This window comes from Colossoma macropomum, unplaced genomic scaffold (assembly GCF_904425465.1).
Source record: "Colossoma macropomum unplaced genomic scaffold, Colossoma_macropomum, whole genome shotgun sequence".
Classification (NCBI taxonomy): Eukaryota; Metazoa; Chordata; class Actinopteri; order Characiformes; family Serrasalmidae; genus Colossoma; species Colossoma macropomum.
In genome coordinates this window covers 2,898,838-2,919,481 of record NW_023494784.1, presented here as the reverse complement: position 1 = coordinate 2,919,481, position 20,644 = coordinate 2,898,838, and the positions used below count along the sequence as shown (strand labels likewise).

The window sequence follows — 20,644 nt, the reverse complement described above, 5'->3', positions numbered from 1 at the left end:
TTTCATCCAGATAGGCCATGTCAGTGTTCTTCTCCCTCCTCCCCTGAGAAAATTACAGGCAGACTGTTTTTCACAGAACTCAGCAGCGCTCTGATCATTGTAGTCCCGCCCGAAAACACATCTCTGTGATTTTTCCAGGCGGATGTCACCTCCCGTTGGAAAAAAGGGTTTGGTCGCTGCTGCTTGCTGTATCTCCTGGCAAACGGATCCATCTTAAACACTTTTCAGAACGCTAAATAATATATGCTTTGGAAGCTTTGAAAGAAAATGCAAATATTTGGTTTGGATGGTAGAACTTTGTCTCATCTCTACTCTGTGTGAGCGTTAGCAGGAGCAGAGAGAAAGAACAGTCACTAGCCACGTTTACATGCAGCCTTATAATCTGTTAATAATCTGACTAATAGCTCAATCGGAATAGAATACGTCCATGTAAACACCTCAATCGGAATAGTCTAGTCTGATTGAGGCCATTCGGAACACAGTTTGTATCCGACTGATCGAGGTGGGTAATCCTGTAAATAATCTGTTAAATAGAAGAATAATATCCGTGTAAACGCCTGTATCTGATTACATTCCCTATCAGAAAGTTTAAGTCCGTTCTGATCATGTTCGTCGCGTCATAGTGAGAGTTTATACCGTTCAACATGGCGGAGCAGAAACTGGTCTGCAGAGGAGACGAAGTTTATGCTCTGATCTTTAAAAGACGGCGGTGGGACGGACGTCCAGCTTATGTGTCTCAGAACACGACGTCTTCCTCTCGGCCTTCTTTAATAAGGACATGTGAAGGACGTTTTCCTGAGTCTGACATTTTAAATTAGTTAAAAACTCCAGTGCGCCAACTGGAAACTCATCTCACTCAGACTGGAGCTCACGTGATGCTCGCTGTCATGGTAATGTTTACACACAGTGGTACTCATTTTGGATCGGGTTACTTGAAGTGAGCATGTAAACAGAGATTTTCATCATATTGTTGTTGAGTAGAGTGAGAATAAACAGCTCAGTCTGAATCTGTAATCGGAATGTATTCAATCGGATTGGCAAAAAACTTTGCATGTAAACATGGTCAATGAGAAGAGCGAGATCCTGCAGGCTGATTGCAGAGCTGATTATATTAGAAGCTGCAGGTATACAGCAATGCTTTATAATCTTATATGCCTAATATCATCAACATAGTTTTCCATGATTATAACAATGTCTGTAAAACATCCAGGGGCCGGATTCACAAAAGCTGTCTTCAGAAAAAACTTGCCAAGGGTCTTAAGAGAAACACTATTCATCAGTAAGTTCTTTCTTAAGTGTGTTCTTGAGAAAGATCCTAAGAAAAAGACGTCAGATTCATGACGTGTTCTGGAGTGTGTTTAGATCCTGTTCTTACCTAAGAACAAACCCCAAATACGAAAACACTGGTGAATGTCAGAATCTTCGTGAAAACTGCGTAAGAAATCTCTTCTTAAGATCGGTTGGTGAATGAGGTCTAATGTTCTTGAATGCAATTCTTGAAAAAAACGTGAGAAGTTCTCAAATATTCTCTTAAGATAATCCAGATTATTTTCTTAAGATTTTCTTAAGAAAATCTTCATTGTTTTCTTATGTAGGCTGTGCTGCATTTTACCCCGTACCATAAATAATGCAAGATACAGTTTGAATTCGTATTAACTGTTATTTTCGTTATTTAGTTTAATCCACTCAGAAGAGCAAAATGGAGGAAAAACATCAAACCAAGCATTTAAAAAACTTTAGCAAACAAGATCTAATGTGAGGGTGATGGCAGAAGAAACAGCAGAGGCAGCGACTGTGATAAAATTAGAAGCTCACCTCGTCGACCCTCACAGTCTGAGACGAGGGTGAGTCTGTCGCAAGGTTAAGAAAACATTTAAGAACATAATATTTTAAAGAATAACGCTTGTTCTTAGAATTTCTCTGAAGAAAATAGTTAAGAAAAGAAAATGAGACAATTCTTAAGAAGTTATTTGAATAATAAATTTTTTTTTCTAAAAAAAAAACACATTTAAGATTTTCTTTCATAAGACGCTTTTGTGAATCCGCCCCCTGATTTGTGGAAAATACAACCCACTAGAAACTTGTTTGTCCTAATCGTATTGCTGTCTAGATATGAGAGATGAAAGACATGAAAAAATGTTATCAGACGTTCTACTGATAAACAAATTCAATCTGAACAGGGCTAAAGACACACCTAACACAATGAAAGCTTCCATTTATGGCGAGAGCTTCATCTTCAACCTAAGAAGATGGAGTTTGTGAATTGCATGTAGATGAGTTAGACCTATCAAAGGAACCAAACACCCATTTGCTGTGACACCACAACTACAGCTAACTGGCAGTCTGGCCACTGTGTTCAGTGTTCAAGCCTCAAGTCAGAAAGTCTGTTTTTCTTGGCCTGCTGTGATTAATAGAAAGCGATCAACTTTGCAATCACAATTTTGGATGTTGGTCAGAAAAAATAGATATTGTCCCTAAATCGTTCAGCACTGTCCCGGAGTGTTGAGTTGGTTCGTGTTTCCCGTCAAGCCTAGTTTAGCCAACTGATGTAACAACGACTCAACCAGTTGTCAAGTGCCAGTTCTGACTAAATTACTGTGAATTCGAGCCACATTTCGTTATACACTGAGAAACAATGATGCTCTCCACTCAGGGAGCCCACTGAAGGTCTTTTACTGCCTCAGGCAACGAGTGCACAGCACTTTCAACCCCAGAGGTCTTCTCAGCCCAGCAGAAGCGCGATTGAAAGTGAAAGGAGCCCTGAGTAAAAGACCCGCTGTGACTTTCATGCCGGATATTTGACTTCATTGGACTTTCTTTTCGACCTCTCTCCTCTAAATTCAGCACGAGTCCTCATCTTTCCTCCTTTTCTTCGTTTTCTAGAACGTTCCTCAGCTTCCGTGCGGCAAGGCCCTCTACAGCTATGAGGGGAAGGAGCCGGGCGACCTCAAGTTCAACAAGGGCGACATCATCATCCTGCGCCGGAAGGTGGACGAGAACTGGTACCACGGGGAGCTAAACGGGAGCCACGGTTTCCTCCCAGCCAGCTACATCCAGTGCATCAAACCCCTGTCCCAGACACCCCCGCAGGGCAAAGCGCTCTACGACTTCGAGGTCAAGGACAAGGACCAGGACAAAGACTGCCTCACCTTCACCAAGGTAAGCTCCTCTGTGCTTTTCTCATGATTGGAGGTCACTGCTTTGCTGTGTTGAGTCTTATGTCCAGTGAGGTGATGCTGGGTGTCTGATTTTGGTGAAAGGCCTGAGTTATCTGATACCAAACTGTGCCAACAGTCATTCGTGCACATGGTCATAGTGATATAGAGGTGTAATGATAAAATGAAGTCCAATACCACATTTTTCATTTTTTACATTTTAAAAGTGTCCTGCTGTAAAAAGCTTTGATGTTAGCTACTGTTTAACAGGGCTAATAGGGTCTACATGTCTAAGGAACGTCATTAACTGTTGTTTTCATTATAATCAGTTACCAACTGAAGAGAAAAACATGAAGCAGCAGAAATGAAACATTTTATTTGTAATTAGTGCTGCTATATGTAATATGACGGTAGGCTGCCAGGCAGAGGAGCTAATTTTCTTAGATTTGTTTCTGGTAGCAGACTTTTGCCATATGAATCTTTGACTTAAAGTCTCAAAATAATAACTTATTCATCTGAAGTAATTACTTATATTCAAAAATGAAAACTGATTAAAACTAGGTACGGCAGACTTTAAATGACATGAGACAAAATCCTGAGAAAATAAGCCATCATTTTAACATAACCAGCCTAATTGTCAAGAAATAAGTAATTTTTTTAACTTAATCTTTCAAGATCCTGCGCAAATAAACCATTAATTTGACAAAATTGGTCAAAATCTAAAAAACATGCCAGCATTGAGACATAATTGGAAACATATTCTAAAAAAAATCAAGTATTTTGACATAATCTGTGTAAATCTTATGCAAAGAAACCAATATTTCAAAATAATTAGTCAAAAAAAGCCTTTATTTCATCATAATTCGTCAAAATCTAAAAAAACATATGCCTGTGTTGTGACATAATCAGTCAAAATCAAGGAAATCAGTCAAGAAAATAATGCATTTTGATCTGACTTAATCAGACTAAATCTTGTGCAAATAAGGCGTTATTTTAACATAATCGTTCAAAGTCTAAAGAAAATAAATGATTATTTTGACATTATCAGTTAAATTATTATGAAAATAAACCATTATTTTAACTTAATCTTTCAAAATCCTGAGCAAATAAGCCATTAATTTGACATAGTTGGTCAAAATCTGAAAAATACGCCAGTATTGAGACATAATTGGTCAAAATATTAAAAACTAATCCAGTATATTGACATAATCTGAGTGAGTGTGCAAATAACGATTTTTACAAAATAATCAGTTAAAATCAGGAGAAAATATTTAAAAAAAATAAGCCTTTATTTCATCATAATCGGTCAAAAACTAAAAAAAATGCGAGTATTACAAGATAATTGATAAAAATCTCAAGAAAATAATGCATTTTGATCAGACTTAATCAGACTAAATCTTGTGCAAATATTATTTTGCAACATTAAGTCAGAATTTTGTGACGCTGCTGCCTGAATGATGGGAATGAACCTCTAAATGAATCTACTCCTCTGTCTGTGGTGAGAATCCGCGCCTTGTTCCAGATGAGATGTTGTCGATCTCTCTACTCGTCCCTCCTAAATCATGCCTCTTCGTGGTCGTGATCTTCATCCCTTTCTCTCTTTGTATGCCGGTCCTCCTCCCTCTTTCTCTCTTTCTGATGAGGAATATTCTCATCCCTCACCTCCAGACCTTCTCTCATTACAGCTTCATTAGAAGAGCGGTGCGTGTAATTACACACTCCGGCTTGCATCAAAGAGCTTGTCAGTCTGATAAACTGGCCGACCGCAGAGCTCCTAACCACGTCCCTTTCAGCTGGAGTTTCCTTCCCCGTCGATAGAGTTCGGCCTTTCACCTCCTGCTTCCCTCTGTGATGCTAATTTTGGTTCTGGACTTCCTGGTGTGAAGAACCAATTATTTCTGCAGTTTTTTAGCGAGTGAGAACCACCTCAGGTGGACGCTTTGCCAAGAAATTCATTTGTGCAGTTTTCCGCGAATGCAGTCGACCAGCCGAGACATGTTTGGTGTCTGAAATTCGCTTGTTTACTTTTAGCACTGAAGCTACGAAGCTAATGCAGCTAACAAGTAATGGATGTTTATACCCTGGTATTAGCATGGTGCTAACTGCATCATGGTTCTAACTAAATCATCACAGACTTGCTTCAAACTGTGCTGTTGTTAAGTAATCTGTAATAGACTTGCTTGTGTGGTTTCTGACACTGTATGACTTCATTTGGCTTTTTAAGTTAAATGTGTTAAGATGTTTATCCATCAGTGAGTGCGTTTACCTGCACTTAATGATCTGATGACTGCAAGAAATCAGACATTGTCAGTTTACATGCACCTGTGTAATCAGATAATGGGGCAAACTCCAGGTCTACAATAGTCAGGCAGTAATCATATTTATTTGCTTTGCAACCAGCCAATAAACTCACAGAAGAAGACGGGACATAACGATGTGATGTTGCCACTTCGCGGGTGCTGTGTTTTAATGGAGCTTGCTGTTTCAGGGATAGCTCTACCTTCTGTTTGTGCACATTTGCAGACTAAGAAAAATGAAAGAAATCAGAGTAAGGGTACCCTTGCCCTGAAAGACCTGATTACGGAGCTAAAATCCAGCTCTGTTTTTCAAATTACTTGAAATGAGATAAAAGCCTTAATCCAGTCTAAGAATTTGGAGCATGCTATTTACCTTGACCACTGAAATAATCAGATAAGTGCCGAAATCTGATACTAATCATGTTATTGGTGTACATGTTAACACACTCAGTGTGACTAAGCAGAGTCTATACTTTAGTCAATATGCAAGTTTCACTGTTGGTGAAATTACTTATGCTTTTATTTTGGTAGCATCGTTCAGCAAGTTGGCAGTAGTAGGTACACCCACATTTTGTGTAGTAACCATGTTGCTTAGCAACCATCAGTGTTACATGTTTTTACATGAACGTGCACTGCTAAAACAAGTCCTGATTGTGCCTAGGTTTAACTTTGGTCGGTGTAACAGGCATAGAGTCTACTGGGATTAATTTAGAAGTTGAGACCATCTGTTGGTGCAACCAGCCACAGATTACTAAGCCAAAATCCAGGTCTCTTTATCAGGTTTCTTGAAATCTGATAACGTCTTTAATCCGATATAAGAAATCAGAGAGTGCTGTTTACATGAGCACTTAAATAATCAGATAACTGCCAAAATCTGATAATGGCTGTATTATTGATGTGTATGTAAACATACTGATTATTGCCGTCTTATTCACTGTGGGAAGAATGGGCAAAGCCTTGAAGGAAACCAAACAGGGTTCCTTCTTGTCCGGCAGCTGTAAGGAAAGCCGTGCTTCTGGCACGGAGCGTTTGGCATGGTGGCCAGGTAGACCGCAGCCCTGAACAATGACGGGTAATTACCACTAACTCCGACTCACGGCAGAGCTTTTCTTTCATCAGACTCCTCTGTCTCGCTCCGATATCATCTGCTCCCTCTCTTTTACACACTTTCACCCTGCCCTTCTTCGCCCCCTCACTCTCTCATTCACACTCTCTCTCTCTCTCTCTCTCTTTCAGCCCCACACACAGCAATCTCACCGGAGAGAGACGCACTCTCTCACTCGCGGTGTAAACACCTGATTTGTATTCCCAACCGCCTTATCTTCCACTTCAAAAGTGCTCCATTTTGTTGCGGCTGTTTGTCTTGGCGGTGGCGGGACTGGGCTGGAAACCCTGGCAGACCTTCAGGCATCTCTGGAGGAAACGGACGGGGAAAGAAACCATTGGTTTGCACAAAAGAGCAGCTGGACGCTGTGGAGCACAGAGAGCATTCATATATGTGTGAGAAAAAGTGAGAAGGCCGGTGCTGTGCATCCTAAAATGTGGTCTTGGGGTCTTCCCTGAGCAAATAATGCAGGATCTGTTCCCTCCAAGGGCTTCCAGTTCCTGTTGCAGTTACCAGTCTTCTTAATACCTGGACTTTCTATACATATAGCTGTATTATCCATGCTGTCTGATACTACTGATGCCGACTCTTCCTGAATATCTCACCCCACTGTTAGCATGTTGTGGTATTAGCAACAGGAGTGCGGAGGTTCAAAGTGGTGATTAGGACCAGTCACAGTCAGGGGGAGGTCTCAGAACAAATGATGTTGTGTTGAGGACCAATCACAGTTGAGGAGAGGTGTCATAATGAACGAGATGGAGTTTAGGACCAATCGCAATCAGGAGAAGGTGTCAGAATGAACAAGATTAGGATCAGCTGCCATCATGAGGACATCTCAGAACAAATGATGTGGTGATTATGACCAGTCACAGTCGGGGGGAGGTCTCATAACAAATGAGATGGTGATTAGGACCAATCACAGTCAGGGGGAGGTCTCAGAACAAAGCTGCCAGTCTTTTAGGGCTGAGTATAGAAATGTAATGCTTTGATGGTACCAACTAATCCATTTAATACCAAGTTTCAAAACCTAACTATACAGTCTCAGCATCCCTGAGCCAATCAGCATGCTTGTTCCAAAATCTAGCTTACTGATTGGCTAAATTACATTCCATTTACATGTTACGAGAGTTAGCGCTTCATGATTACTTTATAATCTATTGCAGTCAGTAAATATACTCATTTCTAGCACAGCATCCCACCTATTTTCCATCACTTCCACTTCCAGTTGGTAATTTGAAAAAAGATGTAGGAAAAGAGTTCATTCAGAATTGGATTTTCGTCTTCGTAGGTGAGCAACCAAGCGCTGCTGTCGGGACAAAACCTCTTATCTCCATATTTGTCGTTTTTCACTTTTTGAAATAATTTGAAAATGCCTGTCGTCCTTTACATTGTGTATGAATTTCATGATGAATGGAGCAAAAGAAATGTTGTTATGGGACGTCAGGGAGGCGGACCCAAATGCAGAGAGGAAAACCTGTGAGAAAGGGTCTTGAATGCATTTATTGAGGTGATGGAGCGATTCTGAACTTTGGGGTGAGGTGGCTCAGAGCTAGGCTCAAACCTGCCAATGCACTGAATGGTGGTCAGTTACCAGAGGAGTTAAAGCTGCGCCACCGGGAAGCACAGGCGAAAAAGGGAAAGACACCTCAAAGAATGGGAATAAAAAAATGGCGGGAAAAAGGCAAACAAAGGGGACGCTGAAAGCAGCGCTCAAACGAAAGGATGAGATATAAGAATAAAATAAAAGATAATCAGAAAACAAACACTTTTTGTATGGCTTGGAGCCGTTCCTTGTTTACGCCTTCGTTTTGTTTTAAGTACTTTATCTTCTTTCTGTTGTTTTGGGACAGTTTCTCTTTTCTTTTGGCCTAAATTCCCACCTGGGCTAAGTCCCGTACCGGTCACCCCTCTACAAGGGTGTGACAAAGAGCTGCTGTTTGCCATAGCCTTGAGTAGAGGAGTCCACAGGTGTGCCAGGTTGTGCCTAATCAGTCCGATAGCTTCTGGGAATTGGAGTTCCCTGAACTTGTGGCGCCTCGCTGCTGTCGCCCTCTGCTGGCGTCTCATCGGCACAGGCTGGACCCTTACAAAAGGCCCAAAATGACTTGGAAAAAAGTCTGGTTCCATTGACTTACAGTAAAAGTGAAGAAGGTTTTTTCCTTCTCTTGTAAAGTTACCATTTTGGAGATACGAGGTTTTGTTCCAACAACAGCGCATGTCAACTTTTACAAGTTTTTAATGCTATTTTGTGGCGGTTGCACACAGTTATTAGACATGCTGAAAGTTTTGGTTGCTCCTCTTTCACCCCTTATTGCTCACTAGCAGCTCAGCACAGAGTCACGACATTTCATAGAGCCAACAGTGTCCTAGATAATCTAATAACAGATTAACGGGAAAGATATTTTATTTAATTACATTGATTGAACATATCCAATTCAATTTTCCTTCCGCTGGGGGAATGCCCACCGCAGAAAGAGGCTACTAGTTCTACGTCCAGTTAGCTCTGTGTCCACCAACAAGGCCTGAATGACAGCTCTTTATCCAGAAGAATGGCTTAAAAGAGACATGAGTGCATCTCCAGACTCAGTTTCACACAGGAAGATAACAAAGCACCAGTGTGAACAGATGAAGGTCTGAAGAGAGAGAGATGGGATGATTGATTAACTCTCGGTCAGAAGCTCGTCTCTCACTACAGCAGGGCAGGTGTGTGTGTGTGTGTGTGTGTGTGAACAGAGAAAGCCTTGTGTGTGTTCTTGGACCAAATAAAATCAAATCTTGTTTCCTGCCATCTGTTTGGCTCAGACACACACTCAGCTGTAGCGGCTAAACACACACTCACAGGTTCGTAATTATACACATGTCAGGACCTGTATATGCTGTTGGAACAAAACCTTGTATCTCCATTTTTATTGTTTTTCAGTTTTTGACAATTTGAAAATGCCTTTTGCTATTTACATTGTGTGTAAATTTCATGATGAATGGACCAGAAGAAACGGCCCAAAATAACTTGGAAAAAATTCTGGTTCCATTGACTTACATTAAAAGTAAAGTAGGTTTTTTCCTTCTCCTGTAAAGTTACCATTTTGGAGATACGAGGTTTTGTTCTCAAAGCAGCGATATATATACATATATATGTATGTATGTATATATATATATATGCACACTTTCAATATGATGTATTTTGTATTTTGTAAATATTTGAATTTGATGCCTGCAACACTCAAAACATTCCACAGTAGGCAGGTGAATCAGTAACAGGCGAAGGAATCTTGATTGGGCATAAAAGGAGCATCCACCAAAGGCTCAGTCTTTGCAAGCTGGGTTGGGTCGTGGGTCACCACTTTGTGCCAAACTGTGTGAGCGAATTGTCAAACAGTTCAAAAGAACATTTCTCAATGCAAGATTGCAAAGAATTCAGGTTAAGAAAAGATTAAGGGAATCTGGAGAAATCTCAGTCCGTGTTGGGCAAGGCTTGAAACCACTGTTAAACCACTGTGACCCTGCGGCACTGCATGAGAAACTGTCATGCTACTGTGTTAAATATAGCCACATGGGCTCAAGAGTACTTCGGAAAACTGTTGTCACTTAACATCGTCCGCAGCTGCATCAAGAAATGCAACTTGAAAACCTGTTACCGAAAGATAAAGCAATGCATCAGTTCTGTGCAGAAATGCCGCTGAATTCTCTGGGCCTGAGCTCGTCTCAGAGGGTCCGGACGACAGTGGAAACGTGTGCTGTGGTCAGATGAGTCCACATTTCATGTTCAGATGAGTTCACGTTTCCGGGAAAACAGATGCTGAGTTCTCTGTGCCAAAGACCAAAGAGACCAGACGTTTATCAGAGAAGGTGCAAAAGTCAGCATCTGTCATGGTACGGGGGTGCATCAGTACCCACAGCATGCATATATGTGAAGGTACCATTGACGCAGATTTAGATATATTGGGATTTTAGAGACGTATGCTGCCACCGAGGTGTCTTTACCTGCGAAGTCCTTGGTTATTTCAGTTATTTCAGCTCATCCTCACATATATATATATATAAATATGTGTGTGTGTGTGTGTGTGTGTATATATATATATATATATATATATCCTGTGATAAGTCCCGTTTTTGTCTGGTTTTACTGCAATGTCAAGACCTTTTGGTTCTAAAAATATATGAAAACAAGGGCACACACACACACACACACACACACACACACACACAGTTGCCCATTTGTTGTTTCTGTATGTTGTCGGAGTGAAAACTCGAGCTGAAAGGAGAGGAAGTGGTTGCCGAAGGCACGAAAGGAAGCCTCTCTCACTCATAATCACTTCATCTTTCTCTTGTTTGCTTTTACAATACATGATTCATGAATCTTGTAATTTATCAATAGTGTAATAGCGCGAGGCGTCTTTGTGTGCGTTTCTCATTCGGCTCGTTCTGCTTTGATCCTTCTGAAGAAGTCATTTCAGTCCTCCCTCAGCGTGTTTGGTATCAGCTCACTCTCGTGCTAATGCACTTCATCATCAAACAGATGGAAATGAGTTTTCATAAAGCGCTCAGGCAAGTGTGTGGCTGGATGACTGGAATATTGCATCAAATGTTTGCCATAGCCTAGTTTACTTAATGTTCTGTCAGACGGAGGGAGAGTTGCCACAGAAGTAGCGCGTTGTGTGTGTGTGTGTGTGTATGTGTGTTTGTGTGTGTATATTGCTGTTGTTGGAGCAAATCCTCGTATCTCCAAAATGGTAACTTTACAGGAGAAGGAAAAAACATGCTTTACTTTTAATGTAAGTCAATGGAACCAGAATTTTTTCAAATTTTTTCAAAGTCATTTTGGGCCGTTTCGCTTGGTTCATTCATCTTGAAATTTACATACAATGTAAAGAGCAACAGACACTTTCAAACTGTGTCAAAAACTGAAAAATGAAGATATGAGGTTTTGTTCCGACAGCAGCGGCGTGTGTGTGTTTGTAGTTTTACGTTAAGTGACCCTTATTAGTCCCACAATGGGGAAATTTCACCTATGCATTCTAACCTATCCGTGCAGTGAGACACCACATACACACTAGTGAACACACACACTAGGGGGCAGTGAGCACACTTGCCCGGAGTGGTGGGCAGCCCTATCCACGGTGCCCTGGGGAGCAGTTGGGGTACTTGTCTTATACTTTGTTACCCTGTTCTTCAATGGTCAGGACCCCCAAAGGACCCCCACAGAGCAGGTATTATTTGGGTGGTGGGTCGTTCTCAGCAGTGCAGTGATGAGTATTGTTTATTTTTTGTAATAAGAGTAACCAAAATCAATTTATTTGTAAGGATTTTGGAGGACCCCCCATCCAGAGAGGGCCCTTGTTAGTCAGGCCCATCATTACCCGCGGCCCGATGCCCCAGTACGTTTACATGTGCATATGTATGTATAGAAATGTGTTATAATGTGGCGCATAATTTATGGACATTCTGTCTCTCACAGGATGAGATCCTTACGGTGATCCGCAGAGTGGACGAGAACTGGGCAGAAGGCATGCTGGGAGATAAGATTGGGATTTTTCCCATCCTCTATGTGGAGGTGAGTGAGTGGATGCTTATCTTTGTCCATAATGTAAAGATCTGGAATGAGTTACTGGCTGAGACGTGTTTAGAAACGTGGGATGCTTCAGGATTTTGGGTAAGGATAGTCCAGCCCTCCATCAGCTCTGCGAAACCAGAGCAAAGATAAATCAGACGACTTTCAGCAAAAATAACTAGTGGTTGATCAGCGAAGTACGACAGCATTTTAGGGCCGCTGTTAAAAAAATTAAAAATAGTAGACTTTGAGAATAAAGTCGTAATATTTCAATAATAAAGTTGTAGAATTACGACGTTAAAGTGGGATATTACCAGGAAAAGCGGCAGTGTTGTAGCCAAAGGGTTTGCCAAAGGAAGGCAGCACCTCCTCGTGTTAAATGAGGGGTGTTGAGTTGGTGGAGTTCTACTTTCATATCGATTCACCCATAAAGAAACACTCAGTCTCCCTGTCTCTCCTGCACATCAGCACCAGATCGTGATTAGTATAAGAACCGGCTGAAACGGCTGAGCAGGAAACTGTTTATCTAGAATAAAGAGCCAGACGGACTCGGAGGAAACTCTCTGTCTGTGTTGTTGAAGGAGAATCTCAGGCAGGGTCGTCTGCCCGGCTATCGGGGCTCCATCTGAAGATGTCACAGTTTCACAGGAGACAATGAGAACAGTAATCAAAACGATTGATCAAGAAGGAGTGAGCGGAACTCACCAAGCCCCCCCACAATTAGCCCACTTTATCCTCGAACCATCACGAGTTTATTCTTGTAACATTACGACTTTATTATCAAAATATCCTGATATCATTCACAAAATATTATGATTGTACTCTAAAGATACGACTTAATTCTCGAAATATTCCGACTCCTCTATTATTTATATTTTTTCAACAGTGGCCTTAAAATGCCGTCGCAGCAAAAACACATTTGGTGTCTGAAGTTGGCTTTTTTAGTCTTACCGCTGGAGCTACGAGGCTAATGTAGCTAACAAATAATGGAAGCTTATACCCCATCAGTTAGCATTGTGCTGTTGCTGTTTTTAGCTACACTTATATACTTTAGTCCATGTTTATTGATAACAGTGACTCATACAGTGTCAGAAACCACGTAATCAAGTGTACGAGAGATACTGAACACCTCCAGACAGTGTGTGATGATTTAGAGATCTAATTGGCTGAGAATTACCTTCCATTACTTGCTAGCAGCATTAGCCTTTTAGCTCCAGTGCAAAACTTCACACACCAGAATTGTGAATGTGAATTTCAAATGTTTTCCACCACAATGCAATGATTTTGTGTTTTGGGTGGGAGACTAAAGTGGCTGGGGGTCTTATTCATTGCCAGAAACCGAAATGCTGGGGGTGGTGGGGGGACTGTGTCTCAGAACGCTGCCTCAGCAGTTTAAGGCTGTCATAAGGGCCGTGAGGCGATGCATTATGGGTCATATATATTGATTTAGAGCAGAGGTGGGGGTTATTAAAGGGAGGGAGAGAGAAAATGAGTGAGAGAGCGGTGAAGGAGAGGGCAGAGGGGATTTCAGATAAACGCTGTGGTTTAAAAGACGTTCTCCAAACCACCTGGAACAACACAGGCTGTATAATTACCCTATCAGTGCCCCTCCCACAAGCGCATTCTTCTGTAGCTACTGTTGCGAGGTTGTAGCTTTACAGACCGCTGGGAAAAATTCCATTCAGCCTGATGAGAAACTGTAGATCAGACTCAGTTTATATCACAATACCTACATTTAGAGTCGGTTATTCATTCAGCCTAATGAGAAACTGTAGAACAGACTCAGTTTATATCACAATACCTACATTTAGAGTCAGTTATTCATTCAGCCTAATGAGAAACTGTAGAACAGACTCGGTTTATATCACAATACCTACATTTAGAGTCGGTTATTCATTCAGCCTAATGAGAAACTGTAGAACAGACTCAGTTTATATCACAATACCTACATTTAGAGTCGGTTATTCATTCAGCCTAATGAGAAACTGTAGAACAGACTCGGTTTATATCACAATACCTACATTTAGAGTCGGTTATTCATTCAGCCTAATGAGAAACTGTAGAACAGACTCGGTTTATATCACAATACCTACATTTAGAGTCGGTTATTCATTCAGCCTAATGAGAAACTGTAGAACAGACTCGGTTTATATCACAATACCTACATTTAGAGTCGGTTATTCATTAAGCCTAATGAGAAACTGTAGAACAGACTCAGTTTATATCACAATACCTACATTTAGAGTGAGCTGTTCATTCAGTCTGTCAGCTACTTTTTTGGGAAAAAGGGTTTTGATGTTCCTGAATGTTCCTACACCCTAGACATTTGTCCAGGGCAAAGCTTGGCCACACGTCATCGAGTTTGAATTCTGCAGTGTCTTCATGAAGCTCTAGCTAAAGCTCTGTCAAAGAGAAAAGCCAGTTAACCGCCAGACGGCTATAATAGATATGGATTATGCCAGCAGACAGCCATATATCATTTCCATTCTATACCAGTGAGGCAACACAGGGTTAGAATTACACGTCAGTCCATAAGGCGACCAGACACGGCCACCAAGAGAGAGAAAGAAAACAATGAACGAGTGGTGCACAGGAAGAGGGAGAGGGGGAGAAATAGAAGTAGAGAGCGTGCAGGAGGAGCAGAGGTCAGCTATTACAAAGAGAAGCATCAATAATTTAGCATCTTCCATCATTACGTATAGACAGACCTTTGGGGGGATGGGGGCTGATGGGCTTTGTCTGATGGAGCATGGGTGAGCAGCCTGATTGACGGGAGGATGGATGGAGGGAGCAAGGAGGTTCTGGAGCAAAGTTGTCCTGAGAATGGTCAACCAACCAAATAATATCTGGTCAACAGCGGCCCTGTGGGCAGAAACTGACCAGTGGTGAATGAGGTAGAGGAGGGCTGCTAAATTAGGCAGCAACAGATAGACTACAGTAAATAACTGGAATCCTATACAGCTCAGTGCCACCCAGAGCAGAATGGGCTCCTTTTGGAGCCTTGGTTCCTCTCACGGTTCTTCACATGTTCTTAGGGAGTACTCACTTTCCTCTCAGTGGTTCCCTTTCCTCTCAGTGGTTCTTCAACATGTTCTTAGGGAGTTCTGCCTTTCCTCTTTGTGGTTCTTTCTAATGTTCTTAGAGAGTTTCTCTTTTTAAATCTTGGCTTCTCTCAGTGGTTCTCCCTCATGTTCTTAGGTAGTTCTCCCTTTCCTGTCAGTGGTTCTTCCACAGGTTCTTAGTTAGTTCTCCCTTTCCTCTCAGTGGTTCTTCTCCATGTTCTTAGGTAGTTCTCCCTTTCCCATCAGGGGTTCTTCCCTATGTTCTTAGGGAGTTCCCCCTTTCTTCTTAGTGGTTCTTCCCCAGGTTCTTAGGGAGTTCTCCCTTTCCTCTCAGTGGTTCTTCCCTATGTTCTTAGGGAGTTCTACCATTCCTCTCTGGTTCTTCCTCATGCTCTCATGGAGTTTCTCTTTTGAGTCTTGGTTCCTCTCAGTGGTTCTTCCTCATGCTCGTTTCTGCCTCCGTCTCCCGCAGTGGTTATTGTACGCCGTCTCTTTCTACCCCTCCGTCTCTCTCGTCTCATTATGATGAAGATTTAACACGTCTAAACTAATCCAGCAGATTCTGGCTGCTGTGGGATGATGATGTTCTCCTGAAGGACGGGAGAGGGAGGTTAATAGGTCACACAGGAGCGCTACTCTAAATGTGTTTGGAACTTTCTAGGCTAAACGTTCTTCTCTGAGTTTCTTCCAAAGATACTTTGGCCCATTTATGTAAATAGAGCCTCCCGATGGGGCTGAATTTCCATGGCCAGTGCTCTTCAGTGGAGAATGAGAAAATAAACCCAGTTTATCTTCCTTCTCCATCAGGTTCATCAGCAAACCTGTTCTCAGCTAGAGTGTTACAGAGCCATCAGACTCAGCAAGGCAGACGCTTAACCCCCAAAAACTGTCTGTCGGCCTGTGGGTTTCCTCCGTTCATTAACATGCAGGTTGCATTGCTACAGTTCTGTCGTTAACTTGTTTGTCAGGATCTTGTCTCTGAGGATCAGGTGAAACTGTGGTTCTCTGCAGCGCCATCTACAGCTGGTTCCTAATAAAAGTCCTTATACTTTACTCTATCATCCCCTTACCTCCAATGTAGCCAATCAAACAAAGACATGTTTGGTGTCTGAATTTTGCTTGTTTAATTTTGCGCTGGAGTTATGAGGCTATTGTAGCTAACAAGTTATGGAAGCTTATTCCCCACCAATTACCATGGCGCTAGCATGTCTAAATCATTGTATACTTGCCTTAAACTGTTTGGAGTTGTTAACCTCTTATTCTCCAGGGTGTATTTTGGTTTGTCCATCTGAATTTACGTGACCAAATCGTAAGGCAAATTATTCAGTAACTGCATGAAATAAATGCAAATTTTATTTAATTAATTGATTTATTTATTTTGTAAAAGCTCCCCTCAAATTAACAGAACGTGTTTTATGATCACACATATTGCTATATGCTTACAGTTTACTACTGAAAGCCAAAAATCTTAGACGCTCTTTGTATTATTTTATAAAACTAGTTTTTACAGAGCAGATCACTGAAGAGACGCCATCTGTTTATAGTTTATAGCCCAGATTTGTGGAAAAATGGCTCGACTTTCAGAAAAAAAATAGTGAGTTCAGCTTCTTTTATTATAAGGGTTTAAAATGACATCACCATCTAATGACATCACCTCTCATATGACCCCCACCTTGAGAATGTAGCTTATGAAATATGAAAGTTGAAGAATATGACGAAGTGCGTTTTGGAACCACCGGTGGTCTCAAGGAGTTGAAGAAGTAGCATCTAAAAGACTTGAAGAAGTGGTTTATAACACTGCATGACATAATATTACCTTTAAACATTTACTGAGCATAACTTAAAATGGTATAGGCAGCTGTTATGAAGTCAAACTTTGGTCTGTATATGAAAAATGCTTGCCTATCGTGCTAATTGGTGGGGTATAAGCTTCCATTACTTGTTAGCTACATTAGTCTTGTAGCTCCAAAACTTTTGTTTTTAAAGCAGGACGGACTCAAAGTTTCTCTTCTCCTCATACTGTTAGCTCTTCAGCTGCTGCCAAAGCCAGAAGACATCTAGGCCTGTAGGCCAGCATTACTGGTCAACTTTGTTTTGCTGGCCCCCTATAGATGATCTACAGTTCCTTAACTTATTAACAAACCTTCTGGTGATAATCAGTGGATTATCAGTACCATTATGGTTGGGTTGGGCTTAGGAGTAGGTGCAGGCTTTGTGTTGAAGTCGGGGTTAGGCTTAGATTCAATAGAATTTATCACATTCAAGTTCAGTTCCATTTAAAAGATATGTAGTTCAGTGTTAAAGCATCTTCATCGACTATCAGAATAAAGTGATACTGTTTTAATGCTGTAACCCAGCGTTGCCTAAAAGTTCTGCTACAAATAGTTCCAAAAATTCTGAAATATATTTGAAATATCGGTCAAATCATAAAGGAATGGTTTGGCGAAAAATTTAATGTACCCAGTTTTCCACTCACCCCAGATGTAGTTAACCAGCCAAGACAAGGTTAGAGTCCAAATTTTGCTTCTTTAATTAGAACTGAAGCAGCAAAGCTAATGTTGCTAACAAACACTAGAACTCAATAGTCACCCAAATAGCTCAAATCATTGACAGTATGTTATGCTGTGCTTTAAACCTCACTGACAAGTGTGTGCTACGTTAATTAAGACCCGGACACAGTTTGACTGCATTGAGGGAAGTTTTGGTGATGTATTTTTACAGAAACGATTTGGCTATTTTGGTGACTATTGAGTTCTAGTGTTTGTTAGCCTGGTTAGCCTTGTAGCTCCAGTTGTAAAAGAAGCAAAACATGTCTTGGTTGATTGGCTACATTTAGGGGGAATGGAAAATTGGGTAAAGTTTTTGCTGAAGTGAATCAGAATCTGTTTGATAGAACCCCAGTAGAACCTTTTCAGCTCTTGCCGCCCCACCTTCTCACTAAAACAACCGAAAAACACAACTTGTAGAATTTATAAGCTCTTCAGAAAAAAAAAAGAGTCATTTCAACATGAGTGTGTCTACAGCTTAAGCCCTGCCCCCTTTTTGCCCACTTTGTTCTGATAGGCTGCATCCAGATGACTAATTTTGATCATTGACAGTGGAGGATGGTAAAGCAGAGACGCTCTGAAGAGTCAGCAGCATATCAGCCATTCAGTTTAACATTTACGTACAATTATGTTTTATTTTTACAGTTTTTCAACTCTGCACTGAAATTGTTACACCTTCACTACCTCTAACTAAAATTTACCAGACATGCAACTGATCAAGACTAATGGACAGTATGATAACAATGGGCTCAGTTAGCTTTGAAATCTTTGGCACTGTTTTGTTAAGAATAAAAGAATTAACATTATTCCTAACATCTAACACCAGGAGTCTCATTAACAGTCTCAAAAAGAAGCTTACTTGGTGTGAATAATTAACAGTCTAGCTCGCCAAGTTGTCTTAAGGGCTAAATTAAGGCTGGAACAAATTCTAGCATGCGTACACAGTAATTCTGTTCCTCAGAACACAATGTACATAGAAACGGTTCCTAATTAGGCTTAAAGTTATGCATAAAAACAACCTGCTGTCTGAAGAAGCACATTTTCATTGTGATATTGGTCTTTGTAGTACTCACAGCTCAACATGTCAATCAGTGAATGCTTTTGTGTGCTATCCTGACCAATCGCAGTTCCAGATGAGTTTCTGTGGGTGAAGGCATTCAGCAGCTGTCTTGAAACACACAATATTTAACTGGAATATCAATGTCAAATATTGTAGACAGTGGCCAGTGAGTGGGAGCACAAGGTAGGTGTTTCTAATAAAGTGGCCAGTGAGTGGGAGCACAAGGTAGGTGTTTCTAATAAAGTGGCCAGTGAGTGGGAGCACAAGGTAGGTGTTTCTACTAAAGTGGCCAGTGAGTGGGAGCACAAGGTAGGTGTTTCTAATAAAGTGGTCAGTTAGTGGAAGCACAAGGTAGGTGTTTCTAATAAAGTGGCCATTGAGTGGAAGCACAAGGTAGGTGTTTCTAATAAAGTGGCCAGTGAGTGGTAACACAAGGTAGGTGTTTCTAATAAAGTGGCCAGTGAGTGGAAGCACAAGGTAGGTGTTTCTAATAAAGGGGCCAGTTAGTGGAAGCACAAGGTAGGTGTTTCTAATAAAGTGGCCAGTTAGTGGAAGCACAAGGTAGGTGTTTCTAATAAAGTGTCCAGTGAGTGGAAGCACAAGGTAGGTGTTTCTAATAAAGTGTCCAGTGAGTGGAAGCACAAGGTAGGTGTTTCTAATAAAGTGGCCAGTTAGTGGAAGCACAAGGTAGGTGTTTCTAATAAAGTGGCCAGTGAGTGGAAGCACAAGGTAAGTGTTTCTAATAAAGTGGCCAGTTAGTGGAAGCACAAGGTAGGTGTTTCTAATAAAGTGGCCAGTTAGCGGAAGCACAAGGTAGGTGTTTCTAATAAAGTGGCCAGTGAGTGGAAGCACAAGGTAGGTGTTTCTAATAAAGTGGCCAGTTAGTGGAAGCACAAGGTAGGTGTTTCTAATAAAGTGGCCAGTTAGTGGAAGCACAAGGTAGGTGTTTCTAATAAAGTGGCCAGTTAGCGGAAGCACAAGGTCGGTGTTTCTAATAAAGCGGCCAGTTAGTGGAAGCACAAGGTAGGTGTTTCTAATAAAGTGGCCAGTGAGCGGAAGTACAAGCTGTAATGTTTCAATTCAATGTTTCAGATACTATAAGAAGAGGTAGAGTTGCTGCAGGTACCACAGTCACATTTCTGAAGCTGAGCAGGCCGGAACCTGATTAGATCTGGCATTTGCAGAGTTTCAGAACAGCAGCTGTGAAGTGTAGAGCAGTTAGAGGGGAACATGAGCGAGGCTAAAACACGACTCTGTTCTAAATAGCTCGTGGTCTCTGGATGGACAAGAGAAACGCAAGCCAGCCAGTGGAAGATTTGTCCTTTTGAATAGAAAGCACTGCAACCACAAACAAACAGAGGCACACATGGCATACTTTTAGACGTATACATAGTATAGACTATAAATAATACAGACTATAAATAATTCCCTGCATGTCTGGCAAAGAGTTATTTTTGCATGCGTGCTGGCAGCCTGTCATTATTGTGCCACTGGGTGACGGCTTTTCTTTTCTGTTCCCCTGTGAGAATTACAGAGCGTGATTAAGTTTTCGTTGGGCCCGAATCTCACGAGTGACTAAAGCCTCCTCCCCAGCGAGAAGGAACTAAGTTTCCCAGTTCAGTGGGCTGTTAATTAGCCCTCCGATCCTTGTGGGACACCAACAAGAGAGAACGATGAAGAGTTGCATGACCCACAAGAACCAACACCGGGCTCCATCCTCACAGGACACGAGGCCTGCAGTGCAACACGACTCTAATGACCCTTAATTACACCAGCTGGGTCTTATTACCGCAGCCCTTAACAAATGATTACAGGCTTAACCTGAAGACGTAGTTTCAGCCTTGAGTTCACTGTAAAAATTCTTGCTAGGT

The 20,644-nt window shown here is 41.4% G+C and overlaps 1 protein-coding gene across 1 annotated transcript in view; it reads left to right on the top strand.

Annotated features, from left to right (window-relative positions):
* Window positions 1-20,644, top strand: part of LOC118811564 (E3 ubiquitin-protein ligase SH3RF3-like) — a 243,823-nt gene that overhangs the window by 180,410 nt on the left and 42,769 nt on the right. The window contains exons 2-3 of the mRNA XM_036575861.1: window positions 2,884-3,159; window positions 12,013-12,108. Coding sequence (XP_036431754.1) covers window positions 2,884-3,159; window positions 12,013-12,108 — 372 coding nt within the window. The remainder of the gene's footprint in view (window positions 1-2,883; window positions 3,160-12,012; window positions 12,109-20,644) is intronic.